This window comes from Danio rerio, chromosome 6 (assembly GCF_052040795.2).
Source record: "Danio rerio strain M-AB ecotype USA chromosome 6, GRCz13ab, whole genome shotgun sequence".
In the NCBI taxonomy this organism is placed as follows: domain Eukaryota; kingdom Metazoa; phylum Chordata; class Actinopteri; order Cypriniformes; family Danionidae; genus Danio; species Danio rerio.
Genome location: NC_141026.1, coordinates 59558994 through 59578375, shown reverse-complemented (window position 1 = coordinate 59578375; position 19382 = coordinate 59558994). Strand labels below are relative to the sequence as shown.

At 35.0% G+C, this 19382-nt stretch overlaps 3 protein-coding genes across 13 annotated transcripts in view; 1 reads left to right on the top strand and 2 right to left on the bottom strand.

Moving 5' to 3' along the window:
* necab3 (N-terminal EF-hand calcium binding protein 3) overlaps positions 1-3990 on the bottom strand; it is an 80052-nt gene extending 76062 nt beyond the window's left edge. The window contains exon 1 of the mRNA XM_087258221.1: positions 3731-3990. Coding sequence (XP_087114347.1) covers positions 3731-3859 — 129 coding nt within the window. The 5' untranslated portion in view covers positions 3860-3990. The remainder of the gene's footprint in view (positions 1-3730) is intronic.
* Positions 3991-6692: 2702 nt separating this feature from the next.
* itcha (itchy E3 ubiquitin protein ligase a) overlaps positions 6693-19382 on the top strand; it is a 51734-nt gene continuing 39044 nt past the window's right edge. For 10 of the 11 annotated variants that reach the window (XR_015492461.1, XR_015492462.1, XR_015492459.1 and 7 more), the window contains exons 1-3: positions 6693-6832; positions 13795-13852; positions 14682-14823. Coding sequence is in view for 5 of the 11 variants with exons in the window: in XM_087254813.1 (XP_087110939.1) it covers positions 13828-13852; positions 14682-14823 (167 nt within the window). In the remaining 6 variants the exon portion in view is untranslated. 11 annotated transcript variants of the gene reach the window in all.
* Positions 15724-19213, bottom strand: LOC141386375 (uncharacterized). Its single transcript, XM_087258222.1, has 2 exons — positions 16154-19213; positions 15724-15755 (listed from the first exon to the last, which is right to left on the bottom strand). Exon 1 carries the CDS (start codon positions 19108-19110, stop codon positions 18028-18030), a length of 1083 nt encoding a protein of 360 aa, XP_087114348.1. The 5' UTR covers positions 19111-19213; the 3' UTR covers positions 15724-15755; positions 16154-18027.

Sequence of the window (19382 nt, the reverse complement as noted above, 5' to 3'; positions counted from 1 at the left end):
TACAGCCAAATTTATATGTTAGAGAAAAAGATTAAATACACATTTAAAAAAAGAGGAAAAATCAAGAGAAGCAAAAAAAGGGAAAATTTTGTTGAAATTTTGTAGGTTGTAATTTATTTTGCAATATTCTGCTTGAATTTAATTGCATTATCTTTCAATTTCTAAACCTGTTTGGTGACTAAATACGATTTTAATATTATCTGTTTAATAAATCTGTTTTGCTTAAATGCACCAAATTACACTGCCTATATTCACTGAGAAATGGAGGAAAATAGTCATTTTCAAAAATGGGCTGTTATGCTGAGCACTGTATTTCAAATGAATGCTGTGCATAAAATAATCTAGAAATCAATGTATCATGGTTCCACTACAAATGAACTGTTTTCAACATCGATCATAATAAAGTGTTTCTTGAGCATCAAATGAGCACATTAATGTGATTTGTGAAGGAACATGTGACACTGTTGACCAAAAGAAACAAATATATTTATTAACAAATTAACATACACTCTCAGAAATAAAGGTACAGGAGCTGTCACTGGGGCAATACATTTTGAAAAGGTGCATATTACCTGAAGAGTCCATAATGGTACCTCAGAGGTACTTTTTACTTTCATTTGGGTTCACGAATATGCACCTTTTAGGTACCATTGTGGACTATTTGGGTACAAATATGTATCTTTTAAAAAGGTACTGCCCCAGTGACAGACCCTGTACCTTTCTTTCTCAGAGTGTAGAAAACTATGGTTTAAATAGTAATGCAAACAAACATAGCAAACAGCTGCTTTAAATATGAATATTTTACAATTTGGGTTGTGAATTTAAACATTTAAAATGTTTTTTTTTATATATTTAACATTTAAAAATATATTTAAAATATGTATTTTTCATAGAAAATGAAACAAATCACAAATCTCTCTTTTAAATTCATATTTTAATAGGAAGCTCTACAATATTATATTTGTGCATGTACATTAGATTAGTCAGTACTGAAGCCAAATCTGGAGCTTATCTGACAAAATAACTTATGAGAACGGCCCAAAAACGAGTACAGCCAAATTTATATGTTAGAGAAAAAGATTAAATACACATTTAAAAAAAGAGGAGAAATCAAGAGAAGCAAAAAAGGGGAAAATTTTGTTGAAATTTTGTAGGTTGTAATTTATTTTGCAATATTCTGCTTGAATTTAATTGCATTATCTTTCAATTTCTAAACCTTTTTGGTGACTAAATACGATTTTAATAAATATATCTGTTTAATAAATCTGTTTTGCTTAAATGCACCAAATTACACTGCCTATATTCAATGAGAAATGGAGGAAAATAGTCATTTTCAAAAATGGGCTGTTATGCTGAGCACTGTATTTCAAATGAATGCTGTACATAAAATAATCTAGAAATCAATGTATCATGGTTCCACTACAAATGAACTGTTTTCAACATCGATCATAATAAAGTGTTTCTTGAGCATCAAATGAGCACATTAGTGTGATTTGTGAAGAAACATGTGACACTGATGACCAAAAGAAACAAATATATTTATTAACATATTAACATACACTCTCAGAAATAAAGGTACAGGAGCTGTCACTGGGGCAGTACATTTTGAAAAGGTGCATATTACCTGAAGAGTCCATAATGGTACCTCAGAGGTACTTTTTACTTTCATTTGGGTTCACGAATATGCACCTTTTAGGTAGCATTGTGGACTATTTGGGTACAAATATGTATCTTTTAAAAAGGTACTGCCCCAGTGACAGACCCTGTACCTTTATTTCTCAGAGTGTAGAAAACTATGGTTTAAATAGTAATGCAAACAAACATAGCAAACAGCTGCTTTAAATATTAATATTTCACAATTTGAGTTGTGAATTTAAAACATTTAAAATGTTTTATATATATAAATTAAACATTAAAAAATAAATAAATAAATAAATAAATAAATATATATATATATATATATATATATATATATATATATATATATATATATATATATATATATATATATATATATATATATATATATATATATATAAAGAAATTACACTTCAGGCATGTGTTTTTTTTCTGGCATTTACCTTTTTTGGTCATCCGCAAACGGAAGTACATTATAATTATCTAGTTGTGTAGAAAACTATGGTTTAAATAGTAATGCAAACAAACATAGCAAACAGCTGCTTTAAATATTAATATTTCACAATTTGGGTTGTGAATTTAAACATTTAAAATGTTTTTTTTTATATATTTAACATTTAAAAATATATTTAAAATATGTATTTTTCATAGAAAATGTGTTATTTTTTTCTGCCATTTGCCTTTTTTTTTTTTTTTTGGTAATCCGCAAAAGAAAGTACTTTATAATAATTAAATGGGTTTTCTGTTCCTTTTTTGTTCAAAAAGGCTTCAATTATATATACAGTGCTCAGCATATATGAGTACACCCCTCACAAATCTCTCTTTTAAATTCATATTTTAATAGGAAGCTCTACAATATTATATTTGTGCATGTACATTAGATTAGTCAGTACTGAAGCCAAATCTGGAGCTTATCTGACAAATCACTTACGATAACGCTTCAAAAACCAAAAACTAGTACCGCCAAATTTATATGTTAGAGAAAAATATGAAATACAAATTTTAAAAAGAGGAAAAATCAAGAGAAGAGAAAATTTTGGTGATACTTGGTAGATTGTAATTTATTTTTGCAATATTCTGCTTGAATTTAATTATATTATCTTCAATTTCTACACCTGTTTGGTGATTAAAATGTTATTTTAATAAATATATATGTTTAATAAATACATTTTGTTCAAATGCACCAAAATACACGGCCTATATTCACTGAGAAATGGAGGAAAATATTCATTTTCAAAATGGGCTGTACTCAATTATGCTGAGCACTGTAACTGCAATGCAATATTAATCATACCCTTGATTATATTTTTAAATACTGAAAAAAAATCCATTCTGCTTTAAATGTTGCATCATATGGACTAAATACAATACTTTCACGCATATCAATAATATGATATCATGCATACTGTATGACCATAAGAAGCAAACATGCAAACAACACAACATACACCGCTTTTACATTGCATTTTAGAAAAATGATTCACCAGAAGCTCCTCCAATTATTTAATTATATGCAACAAAATTATGAAACATAAATAGCTATGGTTATTTGAGAGATTCACTAATAATTATATACTAAAATATAACAATAATAATAATATTTACATGTTGATCTATTATATATCTGTCAGGCCTATGTTTAAATATGCAAATGAGCCATATAAACTATTAATTTTATAATAATAATTATATTCACTAATAATTATATACTAATACATAATTATAATTAATAATAATTTTTACATGTTGATCTATAACATATCTGTCAGGGCTATCTTTAAATATGCAAATGAGCTAAATATACTGTAATACAGCCCAGCCATCTAAAGACTAAAGATAAGACATGATCATAAGTGGATTATTTGTGCTTATAAGTACATTGTATTATTCATTTAGGCTATCAAACCCTCAATGATTAATACAATAACCTATTTTAAGATTATACAAAGCACAAACAATCTCAACCTCTATGTGTGTGTGTGTGTGTCCTACATTCAGAAGTGACACAATATGTGGTGTTCTTGCTGCTCAAGGTGAATGTTTGCATTGTGACCTATTGACGGGTTCATTGACCGAATGTTTGGCTACTTACATCGTGAAAGATGGACAGTCCGTGAACCGAATCCAGCATCTGATGCTGCATTTGATGCTGTTTGGAGCGAAGGTGCTCGCGCTTCGCCGACTGGAGACACATCGTGATCATTTCAGCGCACGCCAACATCTTTAACGAGCTGAAATTCGGGAATTCAGACAGAAGAATGAACAGTGGAGGACACAGATAAATGTGCAGATCCTCGGGATTGGAGCTGGTTTGCGAAAGGCAGTCCGGCGATGGTCTTCTGGGCGAATGATACAGACGATGATGATGCTGAGGAATACTAGTGAACGACAACGAGTCGCACTTTTGATTCAACCGATTCCTTTGAATGACTCGGACGAACCGATTCGAATGTGTCTTATAAACGATAAAGTGCAGTCAATATTTTTAGTGCATGAATATGTACGTTTGAGCTTTTGAACTATTTATGAAGTTGGAAATAAAGCTTATGTCATCAAACTATTTGATTATATTCACTAAGTATATTCACTAATTAGTTGATTAGTGCGTATTGACTGTATTGACTTACTTATTGAGTCTATGTATAACTCGTCATGTCTTTTTTATGTACAGCCCTGGCATTGTACATGAAGTTCATGTATTAATAATTATAAATATTGTCTATATTCTGTTCATTTGGACGTGTTATAAAGCAGGCTAAGTGTTATTTCACACGTATAACTAATAAATAAATATGAATTAATATTATTTTTTAATTAATAAATGAGTAGCATACAAGGAATTTGTTTTCATGACATAGCATAGGTTTCTACAGTGAAAGAGACAGGGACAAACACAGAATAAAAAGGAATAATCATAAAAAAATGTAATAAAATAGGCTATATATAGGCTAGGCTAGTCTATATACAAGGACACTATTGTTTTGGATCGAAACCGTTGTGAGTTGTAAATACTATATACAGTAATGTAGAATGGTTTAAAATAATATAACACTGTATTTAGGCTAATAAAATAACATTCACATTTTTCATGGATGTTTAAGAATTACCTTTATCAATTGGGAATATTACCATTATCATCTGTGCCGTGAGTTTGGTCAGCATTTGGTCAGCCTTACAATTCGAATCCGAATCGAACCGAGTCGCATAGATGAATCAGACTCAGATATAGGAAGTTCTCGCGCTCTGTTTGTCCACCTCCTCGGATGCTGATTGGTCCAGCAGTAGTTCAATGGACAACACTCCTCTGACTCGCCTTTGCTAGAACAAACATCTTTATTTATAATCTATTTATTCATATTCTTTGATTATTGTTTTATTATATTGTAAAATGACAGTGAATTAATGAATGAACTAATAAATGAAAGAATGAATTAATGAATAATATATTCTAATAGGCTATTACCATTGCATAATCTGACATTTATTTTCATGTTATGTAATTTATTGCAACTATCGACACTTTTTCTCACAAGTTTTATGTTTTCTATGTACTACATTTCCACCCTGTATACTCTATATTAAGATGATATATGCTATTTATGACCACATGACTATAGTTTATACTATTTACGACTATAGATGTGACCGATTAACCGTCTAACTAACCAAATTAAAATAAATAAATAAATAAATTTAACTTAGCATACCATATTATTATTATTGGCGACGCAGTGGTGCAGTAGGTTCGAGCCTCGGCTGGGTCAGCTGGCATTTTTGTGTGGAGTTTGCATGTTCTCCCCGCATTCGCGTGGGTTTTCTCCAGGTGCTCCAAAGCAGTCAAAAGACATGCTGTACATGTGAATTGGGTAGGCTAAATTGACCGTAGTGTATCTGTGTAAATGAGTGTGTATGGATGTTTCCCAGTGACCGGTTGCAGCTGGAAGGGCATTCACTGCGTAAAACATATGCTGGAAAAGTTAGCAATTCATTCCACTGTGGCAACCCTGGATTAATAAAGGGACTAAGCCGAAAAGAAAAGAAATAGATGAATAAATGAATAAGCACTTGCACAGATAAATAAATAAATAAATAAATAAATAAATACCTTAACACAGTATATTAATATTATTTAGAAATAATGTCATGGTACTAAAACCATGCACAAATAAATATGCAAAAATGCAGTGACAGCTGAGTTCCTAAGTGTTTAATGTTTTTACAAGGACTTGCATAAATAAATAAATCTGTTAAGATACCGCGGTAAAGTTAGTTTGACATTTGACATTCATAAAACATTCGGTTTCAAACCAAATAAATTCTTTGCTCCTGTTATAGTTTAAGCCAAAATATGTCAGCCAGACATAAATATGTGCCCTTTATGTTGCACAAAGCTTAACTTCTTAATTAAAAATAAATTAATTAACCATACGAATAAATTAAACAATTCAACCATATTAAATTATACTATAAAATAAGGACCAACATGTTCAGAAAAAACAACCTGGTTTATTTAATTTATTTTTTAATAATTTAAAAAATACTTTTAATGTAAAAATGATAAAAGTCAATTAAACTATCACACCTTTTGAGATAATAGAATAAAGTCAACTCAAAAAATGACTAAATATTTTATGGTGCACAACCTTTTTGGTTTTTTTACAGTTTTGCCTTTGTTGATTTTATATACAGTAATGAATCCATATTTTCATTAAGTTAAATACACTGTAAACACTTACATGAATTAAACACTATTTGAGACATGAACATTCAAATAGAAACCACAACTATGCCATGTCTATCAAGATCTTTCAGTGAACACCATGGATGATTGTACTACTTTCCCTGTCAAACAGCGCCATCTCGTGAAAGAACAAGCCTATAAATAATCTTAAGAAATCTATTACTGGCTCACCTTGACGTATAGACACACATATCTAGTCTTTCGCTCTTTATATTAGTAAAATACCGCGCAGTGCACACCTTTGTATAAAGAAGCATTGAATAATCCAGATAGACGCGCGCGTCGTCACGTGACGGGGTCGCGCAGATACGTCACTCCGACATGGAGCCTGTGCTGGTGGCGGACCTTTGGTCACCCGGTTGAGATGGAGCAAAGTTTATTAAAACGGCGAAAAGCTGATCTCAGATTCCGTTAAAACTGACATCTAGAAGCATTCCCTGTGATCATAACACGGTAAGATATTAGTGACACACACCTATAGAGGACAGTATGGCTTTAAACCAGCCGTGTTTTGGTAACGCGTTACCGTTAGCTTGTTTGACCGGTGACTGACTACTGGACTCTAGCAGGTGATGTTTTGACAGCTCGTTACTGTACCTTAACTATAGTCTGAAACGATTTACAACGGCCAGTTTTCATTTTCCATTTGATATATGCATGTAGCTTACGTGTAAACATCCGTCTGTTGTTATGCTGAATTTTGTAGCTGCGACACCGACAGTCAGTAACGTTATGTGACGTCACTGCTCTCAAAAGTACTGTAACTGTATGTGTGTTATAACACAACGATGGTATGTACATAAAACTGACCTGTCGTCTTTATCCAAGGCACTGAATGTATATATCACGACATTTACATAGTAACTGTTATGCCATTATAGTTCCATGCAATTGTGTGCACAATTAATGTCTGTTCATGATATAGGCTACCATCTGATGTCATTTCATGGCGCTTTTTAATGTCTTTATACTTTCCAAATTATAAAAAAGTAAGATACAGCAGGTCAACATGGTTACAGAAAGACATTTCTAAAAAGCAGTTTGAATATGAGTTATTTATTTAATCATGCACTAATTTCTGTACATTTCCACACAGTAATCTTTTATTTATTGGTTTAAATAAAATATTGAAATTTAAAAAGATGAATTTTTAGTACAATGTTTAAAGATAGGGCAGCACGATTGCTCTGAGTTTCCTCCAAGTGCTCCGGTTTTCCCCACAAGTCCAAAGACATGCACTATAGGTGAATTGTGTAGGCTGATTTGTCCATTATCTATGTGTGTTAATGAGTGTGTGTGTGTGTTTTCCAGTAATAGGTTGCAGCTGGAACGCCATCCGCTGCATAAAACATGTGCTGGATAAGTTTATTCCGCTGTGGCGGCCCCAGATTAATAAAGAGACTAAGCCGATAGGAAAATAAATGAATGAATGAATGTTTAAAGATATGTATTGTAGCACATTGGACATTTTAATGCACGTTTAAATGCCTATTTAAGAAACTGGAATGTTTCTGACTTAGTGCATGAAAAGCTCACATCCCCTAAAGAAATGTACTTTAAGATTTTGACGGTAGAATAACCTTGGATAAAAGTATCACAGTATCACGGTATTTGATTACTGCCCTAAAATATATTATTTTTAAATGTCTGGGTAAAAAACTAAAACTTGTTTCCCCTTTGAAAACGATATATTTTATTTTCTGAAAGATTTATAATATTTTGAAGCAGTAAACAAGTCAGGCTAAATAATTAAAAGAAATCATTGACTTCTGCTGTTTTAAAAACACAGATTTCTTTACAATTTAAAACGACATCCTTGGACATTTTTTTTTTTGCTGGAGATAGTGTTGTCCTAAAAAAATGTTAGTAAAAATCCTACACATACCTTATGAACAGTATTACAGAAAATGTTGGCGGTTTTAAAACCTTGACTTTTCCAAACCGCAGTATATTTTGAAAACAGTTATCGTCCCATGCCTACTACAGACACAAATATAAATATATATATATATATATATATATATATATATATATATATATATATATATATATATATATATATATATATATATATATATAAAGTGAACACTTAAAAGTATGTTGTCTCTTTAGTAATCTGAAGCAGTCCAAAAATTGATCAGTATATAAAAATCAAGGATTTGCCTGTAGCGTTCAGTCTTAATATATTCAAAACCCCAATAAACAAGTGTTATTCAACGGTTGCAGATTTGTGAAAATCATTTCCTGACAATTGATGAAGTGCTTAAAAATCGTTATAATTCTTTATGTGGTTAACTAACCTCTCTGACAGATTGCTGATATTAGCCGCCACCCTGATTCACTGGCAGGCAGAATTAAACTTGAAAAAGTTAATGATGCATTAGATGAAACTCAAACCTGTTACCATGAATAATAGTTCATTGGTTGATCAATAAACCCCTCAGAATTGTCAGTGTGGAGCTGAAGAAATTAACCAGGCATTAAGACAATGTTTAAACCTTTTAACAGATAATTACTGACAAAAAAAATCTCATATTTGTTTATTGTTTACATATCAAGTTTTTAAGTATAAGACTTGAATAGTCTGCACTCTGCAGGCTGCTGTATGTTTTCATGCTTTTATGCTCTTATTGGAGTTTGACAACAGCAGCACCTATTAAACTTTCATTGTAGTGCAAAGAATGAGAATTATTTATTCCATTTTTTTCCCACAACAGTTGTTGTTTTTTTGGTGAAGATGTTTCTTACAGAGTTAAGGGCTGTTCATATCAAGCATTGCAGCTATAAAGATAATGACAAATCAAATCAAACAACTTTTATTGTCACATCATCAGCAGCATGTGTACTATGATGAGTGAAAAGCTTAGGTGCTGGCTCTGCGTTTCAAAGATTATTTTTAAAAACATACAATCACCCATCCGCTGCATAAAACATGTGCTGGATAAGTTGGCGGTTCATTCCGCTGTGGCGACCCCAGAATAATAATTGGTCTAAGCCGAAAAAAAAATGAATGAATGAATGAATATACAATCATCGGTCACTATTAGGTACACCTTATTAGTGCCTGGTTGGACCCACTTTTGCCTTCAGAACTGCCTCAATCCTTCGTGGCAGAAATTCAACAAGGTGCTGGAAATATTCCTCAGTAATTTTGCTCCATATTGACATGATAGCATCACACAGTTGCTGCAGATTTGTCGGCTGCACATTCATGATGCCAATCTCCCGTTCCACCACATCCCAAAGGTGCTCTATTAGATTGAGATCTGGTGACTGTGGAGGCCATTTGAGTGCAGTGAACTCATTGTCAGATTCAAGAAACCAGTCTGAGATGATTCACGCTTTATGACATGGTGTGTTATCCTGCTGGAAGTAGCCATCAGAAGATGGAAACACTGTGCTCATAAAGGGATGGACATGGTCAGCAACAATACTCAGGTAGGCTGTGGTGTTCACACGATGCTTAATTGGTACTAATGAGCACAAAGTGTGCCAAGAAAATCTCCCCCACACCATTACCACTACCAGCAGCCTAAACCTCTGATACAAGGCAGGATGGATCCATGCTTTCATGTTGCTGACGCCAAATTCTGACCCGAGCATCTGAATGTGTCAGCAGAAATGGAGACTCATCAGAGCAGGCAACGTTTCTCCAATCTTCTATTGTCCAGTTTTGGTGAGTCTGTGTGAATTGTAGCCTCAGTTTCCTGTTCTTAGCTGACAGGAGCGGCACCCGGTGTGCTCTTCTGCTGCTGTAGCCCATCCGCCTCAAGGTTGGACGTGTTGTGTGTTCAGAGATGCTCTTCTGCAGACCTCGGTTGTAACGAGTGCTTATTTGAGTTACTGTTGCTTTTCTGTCAGCTGGAACCAGTCTGGCCATTCTCTGACCTCTGGCATCAGCAAGGCATTTGTGCCCACAGAACTGCCGCTCACTGGATATTTTATCATTCTCTGACCATTCTAGAGATGGTTGTGCATGAAAATCCCAGTAGATCAGCAGTTTCTGAAATACTCAGAGCAGCCCATCTGGCAAGAACAACCATGCCACACTCAAAGTCACCCAAATCCCCTTTCTTTCTCATTCTGATGCTCAGTTTGAACTGCAGCAGATCGTCTTGACCATGTCGACATGCCTAAATGCATTGAGTTGCTGCCATGTGATTGGCTGATTAGAAATTTGCTTTTACAAGCAGTTGGACAGGTGTACCTAATAAAGTGGCCGGTGAGTGTATATGATGACTTGATATAATGATCTTGAAAACATAAATGAAATACAAAATAATGGAAGCTATACATACTAGGGTAGCTAATTGAAAAATAAAATAGAAGTACCTGAGTTATCAAGTGCTTGTTTGAAAATGCTGCGGAAAATTAATGTGTGTTGTTTTTATTCCACTACACCAACAGCGATCTCTTAATTCTCAGTTTGATTAAATTACACAAGTTGGATTCACTGGTTAGATGCTCTAGAAGTGCAGCACACTGAGGACATTTGCTGGTTACAAGGGGGTAATAGAAAAAATAAAACATAAACTAAAAATGTCCTTAGTGTGAACGACCATGTAGAGACAATTCCCGTTTATTAGGAGGATTTAATGTGATCGGGATAGCAAGCATATCTGGGTTGCATCTGATTTCATGAATTTGTTTGTGAGCGAAAATCAGGGCTAAAATCATAAAGGGTGAACTTGGCACTAAAGAGATAAATCCAAAAAGTTATTTGGTTATCAGCTTTCCGTGTTGACATTTACATCTAGTCCCAATCTTCATTGATTTTAACGTCTGGTTTGTTGACTTTCGAATGTCACTGGTCTCTTTGTAAATGTCGGTGTGTGTGTTTCTCAGCACTTCCTCTCCGTGGAGAGACGGGGAAGTGCAGAGAAACGTCTGCCCTTGAAATTACATCATCTCTAATCTGGCAGGGATTACTGGAGACTTCTGTTGTGAGATTAGCTGTTACCACGGGGAAGGAAGAGTTGAAGACGTGCAGTAGCTTAGACATGCATCCATCACTAAACTGAATACAGAAATGATCAGATGACACGTGTTTATATGTTGAGCTGTAGAATTAAGAGTTTTTTTAAGGGTTTGCCAAAAATAAGTGATACTTTTTGCTTGTAGATGTGCCATGTTATAGAAGTAAAATGTCTTGTTTAATTCTTTCCAACATTTAAAGTTCAAGTCTAAAAGATTAACCCTCCTAATCTTTTTCAAGAGTTCACACTTAGCTGATGATTGATAGTAAAGCTAGTTTGGCGTGCTGTCCCGGGAGAGAGCCCTGAGCTTATAAGATCCTCGAGCCCTGGGCTCCCTCCCGTTGCAAGGCGAGAGGGGAGTTTGAGCTCAGGTAGATCTCGATGACTCCCCCTCTTGCTTGTTGTAGCTAAGTGTCAGATATGGATGCTGAAAGGTGTACTCAGAGTTTAGCTAAAGTATTTGGATTAATTGTTTAGAGTGCTTGTTTTTGAACTGTGGGAGGAAACCGGAGGACCCGGGGAAAACCCACGCGACCACGGGAAGAACGAGCAAACTCCGCACAGAAATGCCGTCTGGTTTGGAAAGGAATTAAACCAGGGGCATTCTTGCTGTGAGGCAACAGCGCTAATCGCTGGCCACCGTGACGCCCGTTTGAAAGGAGGGAAAGTAGGGTTGGGTAGTTGGGTTTCTTCAAGACGAAGATATTGATTTGAGAAAAGTCTGGTTATTTATAGTGAGTTAAGGACAGGGACGGACTGGGACAAAAATTCAGCCCTGGCACTATAGCCACACCAGCCCACATTATCATACGTACTGTTTGTTTGACATTCTTGCCAAATTTTGATTATGTCCGCGTAACCTTTGATTGAGTCGGCCCCTCTCGAAACTGTCACCGATTGGGCCAAATGCTTAACATTTACTATTATTATTACTATTATTACCATCATCAACGTCATCATAATATTCACATGTTGCACGAGATAAAAGCTGCCTGCATGTAAAAACAATACATATAAAAAAATAATAAAAAAAAAAAAACTGACCGGCCCACATTTAAAAAAATGGTCCGGCCCATCTAGCATTTGACAGAATTGCCAGATGGCCAGTCCGCCCCTGGTTAAGGATCGTCTGATTGGATAATCTGTCATTAGCTAAAGTTGGAACAGCTGTGAACAATCATAAGCACGTGATCCTCTTGAAATTTGTTTATAAATAAACTTCACTTAGAATATTTCTAACAAGTGCAGTTTAATTGTAATATGCTTTTTAAAACTAATTTGTAAACATAATAGTTTCAATAACTAATTTCTAATTTGATTTATTTTATTTTCTTTTATTTATTTCTTTTCTTTTATTTATTTCTTTTATTATTTATTTTCTGATTTGATTTGTCTTTGCCTTGATGACAGTATAATATTTTACTAGTTATTTTGGTTGGGTACTAGTATTTACCTTATAGTGGCATTTTACAAAGGCTTAACTAGGTTAATTAAGCAAGTGAGGGTAATTAGGTAGATCAATGTGCTTAATTGCAGGGCTCAACAATAAGGACTGCCCGATGGCCCGGGGCCAGCATGTCGGTTGCTTAGGACAGTAGACAGGATCATTACTGGCCCGATCGGGCCACTGATGCCCTGTCACTATAAAGTTTATTTTGGCTGGGACTATTTGTCAATTGCGTGCAAAAACTGTCAGAATCGAGAAACAGTTTGTGTTTTTAAGCCTTGAAATGCTACCTTCTCTATTCCTCTTATCTGATTGGATGTTGTGAGCATGTTATTTTTTTCATAACAACCAGTACAGTGAAGAGACAGCAACATGGCGTCAACATCAAGTGATGATGCCACAGGAAAACATTTGTTTCTAACATCTTGGAAGCAGACATTAATGAGGGTAAACCACGACTAAAAAAATCAAGTGATGTTTTGTACAGTTTGCATCTTTTGTTTTGCAATAAAATACCTGCACATTTTGCTACGTTTGTTTGCAAAACCCTTTGAATTTTGCTCATTATACATTTATTAACATTTTTTAAATATTTAAATTCTAGATTTACAAAAATGTATACATTTTTTTGTTTTGATTTGTGGCTAGGCTAAGAAATAGCTTTTTTTTTTTTTTTTGGTGGGGCAGTGAAAATATTGGCAGGACAAGTCAAAATCTGAACCACTGGTCCGATCGGGCCAGTAGAAAAAATCTTTAGCGTTGAACCCTGGATTGACCTTGTAACTTTTGAAAAGAAGGTAAAAGAAATAAGACTTTCTAAAAAGGATGAAAAATATATAGGAAAATTTGTAAAAATCTCTGCTCGGTTAAACATCACATGGACAATATTTGAAAGAATTTCACTAATAAATGGAGCCTTCAACCTTACTTCTTTCTTAGCATAACATTTTTATATAGAAATTAACAATATTATGCTTATCTCTTCATTTTAGATTTGAGCTGCAAATGCTGTTAATGGCCACAAGATGAAGGCTCAACTTCAGATAACAGGTGAGTTTTATTTATTAAACAAAATGACCTGATGACCTCACATATGTTGGCTGTCTTTTTTTTGTGGAATCATTGCAATGCATCGACGTGGTTAGCACTGTGGCCTCACAGCAAGAAGGTTGCTGGTTTCAGTCCTGCCTGGGCCAGTTGCTATTTCTGTGTTGAGTTTGCATGTTCTCCCTGTGTTGGCTCCTCCGGGTGCTCCGGTTTCCCCCCACAGTCCAAACACATGCACTATAGGGACATTGATTAACTAAATTGGCCATATTGTATAAATGTGTGTGTGAGTGTTTATGGGAGTTTCCCAATACTGGGTTGCAGCTGGAAGAACATCCGCTGCATCAAACATATTCCAGAATAATTGACGGTTCATTCCGCTGCGGCGACCCCTGATAAATAAGGAACTAAGTTGAATGAATTGTGTTTTAGTTGTCATATTAAAGTTTATTTATAAAGCACTTTTTTTTTTTGGAAACACCAGGTGTTCACCAAAGTGCTGCACAAATATGAGTTCAAAATAATAATAAAACATTATGAAATATAATATAGTGGATTAAAAATAATGAGTAAAATAAAATGTGTTTTACACTGTGTTAAACGGCAGACTATAGCGCAGATTAGATTTAGCTAAGCTAGACTTAAATACAGAAAGTGTAAATGTTAAGTGAGTTTAAAGCATCTTCTAAATGACTAAATAGTAATGTAAAAGTGTTTAGGCCCTTTTAACGTGTAAATGGAGACTGTTCCATAGTCAGGGGACAGCCACTGCAAATCTCATCAAATGAACTACTTTAATTGAACTGTGCTTCTGTTTGTCGTGTTTTCTCAGTTCTGTCTGCTAAGCTGCGGGAGAATAAGAAGAACTGGTTTGGGCCCAGTCCTTATGTGGAGGTGTTTGTGGACGGACAGTCGAAGAAGACGGAGAAATGCACCAACACCCACAGTCCCAAATGGAAACAGTCTCTCACTGTGTAAGAGTCAAATATACTGAATCAGTCGCAGAGTGGATCCAGAAGCATTACTCCTAATCTTATATTAGGGCTGCATGATATTGGGAAAATCTGACATCGCAATATTTTGTAATTCTGCTATATATTTAGCAATACTGTATACAGTATTATAACAATACTCAGCATATATGAGTTCACCCCTCACAAATCTCTCTTTTAAATTCATGTTTTATATAAGATGCTATACAATTATTATTTTATTATTATTTATAATAAATTTTAATAGATTTTTTCAAGTTTAATATTTTTCATTAGTTCTGTTGTTTTTGTTGTTAAATATTATGTTTTGTTTTCTAGCATTTCTGTTTAGCACATGTTTATTAGATTGCATTTATTTTATTTAAGCAAAATAATAGCAAAAACTTCATTTAAATTGTACAATTAATACTATTATTAGTAATTAATACTAATACTATTATTAGTACTATTATTAGTACTATATTGTATTAATAATTGATGGCATGGTGGTCCAGTGGTTAGCACCATCACCTCACAGCAAGAAGGCTGCTGGTTCGAATCCCGGCTGGGTCAGTAAAACATACTGGAATAGTTGGCCGTTCATTCTGCTGTGGCGACCCCTGATCAATAAAGGGACTAAGGCCGTACTCACACTAGGTACAGTTGCCTCGAACCGGGCCAAAGCACGCTTGTCCCCCCCTCCCGTCTCCCCCGACGGCCCGGGCTCACACCATATCGGGCCTTGGCACGCTTACGTCATCGCTGCTGCTCTGTTCAGTGAAGCGCTCTCTATGGCAAGCCTTTTTAGCATTTAAATCTTTGTTCTGACTCCATAAATATATTTAGAGATATCTCTAATTATATTTTGACTAGTCATAATTATAATTCCACTACTCAGAATGACAGTTGATGAGATATCTGCCATTACAATTGTACTAGTACGAAATCCGATTGGAGATATCTGCAAATATATTGTGACTGACTAGTCATATTCCTCCATTGACTTCCATTGAAAAATATTTGCAGATATCTCCAAATGAATTTTGACTAGTAACAATTGTAACTAGAGATATTTTTTTTTGAGTTTTTACTAGTCATAATACATTTGTATATAATATTGTATATATGTATATTTGTACATAATACATCTTTAATTCATCATATTTAGAGATATTTACAAATATATTTGAAGATATCTCTAATTAATTTACTAATAGTCGAATTACAGTTGTAGATATCTTGAATTGGATTTTTGACTAGTCAAAATTCATTTGGAGATATCTGCAAATATTTTTCAATGGAAGTCAATGGAGGAATATGACTAGTCAGTCACAATATATTTGCAGATATCTCCAATCTGACTAGTCGAATTATAATTATGACTAGTCAAAATATAATTAGAGATATATCTAAATATATTTATGGATAGTCAGAACAAGGTTTAAATGCTAAAATGGCTTGCCATACACTCTCACCCAGTACCACAGTAGAGATTTTTCTAGTTATATCGTTTCAGTCGTTTGTTATGCATTGACATGCAGTCAAATATTTCGCCAAACAGTCCTTAGGGATGCGGTGACACGCAGTCAGATATTTCACCGGACAGATCCGCCACTTTTGGCACTCATAAACAATCATAAAGCCCTCGTGCTGCAGGAATGAGGAGGTCTGCTGAAGGTGCAGCTGTGGTGCAGTGAGGGGTTTGCGTCTTTAATAAACTACGGCAGTTTGCGTTCACTGAACAGTAAGAATGATTAATAAATCCATATAAAACAGTCCCTTAAAAGTCACGTATCGCTTTCAGTTTCGGGCTTTGGCGTGTTTTGCACTCACACTACAAACGTATCGCGCCAAATCCCAAGTGTACCGCGCTCAGGCACACCTCTTCCAACCGGGCCAGGGCTGGCCAAGTAAACCGTGCTTGAGCCCGATTCAGCGCACTCACACTTCTCAAACGATCCGGGAAACGGGCCTGGGCACGGTACGGATGGCATAGTGTGAGTAGGCCCTAAGTCAAAGAAAAATGAATGAATGAAAAACTGTATGTTCACACTGAAAGCGGCGAGAGCGTCAAAGTAGCCGGACGTCATTCATTTTCAGTGGGAGCCGCCTGCGATAAGTGGTGAGGAGCAGGGCAGCGCGTCTTCCCAAGTCAACTTTATGGTAATGAGCCATGACATGGTTCGGTGGCAAGCAATCAGAATGTAGAAGTCCACCGCTTGAAAGGAGTCCAGAGAACACAGTCACTGTGAACTTTGGTTCCGAACACAGTTATTCCCAAGGGTTTAACCATAGGGGTTTGATTAATGCCATTGCTGGATTTCCAGTTATTTGCAATGTTGTCTTACAGGAACATACATTAAAAAGTTACTGGCCAGTTACTGATGTGCATTAATGTTATATATGTTTTTTTTCTTTAAAAAAGCAGAAATCTTATGCGATAATACAAAACAGTATAGCTGCTTCAGTATATTTCAGACAAATGGACACATTGGATAATTAAGTGGAGCAAAGCTACACCATATGCGACTTGATCTTCCATTGTTAAATGAATTTGATAAAAAGTATGCAATGCTAGAAAGCATGTTTTATGCGGGAATGTACCTGATATGCTGCAACGGCCCCTTTAAATACGTGATCAATGTAGCGAATTTTGACGCTCTCCCCACCGGAGCTGAAGGCAGACAGCATTGTCGCCAGGGCGGCCAGAGCAACCTTTGACACTCACTGCCTTCGGTGTGAACGCACAGTAATTATACCATAAATATTCTCATAGAATCTGGTAAGATTAAACACAAACAAACTTATTGTATTAAACAAACTAATTATTTTTGCAGATATTTTGCTTCCATGTCAGGTTGTTGACAAGGCGAGATTTGAGAAAAATTCAAGTTTAATTGCATTACCACAGTTGAATAAAATAATACGTATAAAAGTTTTAAAGGATAGTTCACCCAAAAATGAACATTTACTCAGTATTACCCTCAACCAATTCCAAACTTTTATGAATTTCTGTCCTATGAATAATATGGAAGTCGATGGTTACTCGTTTCCAACATTCTTCAAACGTATCCTTTTTTTTTTTGTTCAGCTGAAGAAAGAAACTCATAAAAGTTTGAAACAAGTAACAGATGAGAAGGTGATCATTTTTGGGGTGAACTGTCTCTTTAAGTTTGCAATAGTCCTCAAATCAAATCACTTTTATTGTCACAACATCAGCAGCACGTGTGCTATGATGAGTGAAAAGCTTAGGTGCTGGCTCCAGACAGTACAAAATACAGACAGTGCAAATAAAATGACAGTGCAAAATACAGGAAGTGCAAATAAAATGACAGTGCAAAATACAGACAGTGCAAATAAAATGACAGTGCAAAATACAGGAAGTGCAAATAAAATGACAGTGCAAAATACAGGAAGTGCAAATAAAATGACAGTGCAAAATACAGGAAGTGCAAATAAAATGACAGTGCAAAATACAGGAAGTGCAAATAAAATGACAGTGCAAAATACAGGAAGTGCAAATAAAATGACAGTGCAAAATACAGGAAGTGCAAATAAAATGACAGTGCAAAATACAGGAAGTGCAAATAAAATGACAGTGCAAAATACAGGAAGTGCAAATAAAATGACAGTGCAAAATACAGGAAGTGCAAATAAAATGACAGTGCAAAATACAGACAGTGCAAATAAAATGACAGTGCAAAATACAGGAAGTGCAAATAAAATGACAGTGCGAAATACAGGAAGTGCAAATAAAATGACAGTGCGAAATACAGGAAGTGCAAATAAAATGACAGTGCAAAATACAGGAAGTGCAAATAAAATGACAGTGCAAAATACAGGAAGTGCAAATAAAATGACAGTGCAAAATACAGGAAGTGCAAATAAAATGACAGTGCAAAATACAGGAAGTGCAAATAAAATGACAGTACAAAATACAGGAAGTGCAAATAAAATGACAGTGCAAAATACAGACAGTGCAAATAAAATGACAGTGCAAAATACAGGAAGTGCAAAATAAAATGACAGTACAAAATACAGGAAGTGCAAATAAAATGACAGTACAAAATACAGGAAGTGCAAATAAAATGACAGTGAAAAAACCAGGAAGTGCAAATAAAATGACAGTGCAAAATACAGGAAGTGCAAATAAAATGACAGTGCAAAATACAGGAAGTGCAAATAAAATGACAGTGCAAAATACAGGAAGTGCAAATAAAATGACAGTGCAAAATACAGGAAGTGCAAATAAACTTGACAGTGATATGTGCAATGAATAGGTGTCCACATAGTTGTAGGCAGTGTTGTTTCACGTATGGATTGGTTAAAGTGCAGTGCATGCTACATATTGATGGTGTGCAGTGAGGGGTATGGAAGAGTCTGTGTGGGGTGTGTTAAATGTTCATCAGCCTGATAATCTAAGGGAAGAAGCTTTCCTTCAGTCGGCTGGTGCGTGATCGGATGCTGCGGAATCGTCTGCCTGAGGGTAGCAGAGAGAAAAATCTATGGCTTGGGTGGCTAGAGTCACTGATAATTCTCTTGGCTTTCCTCATGCACCGCCT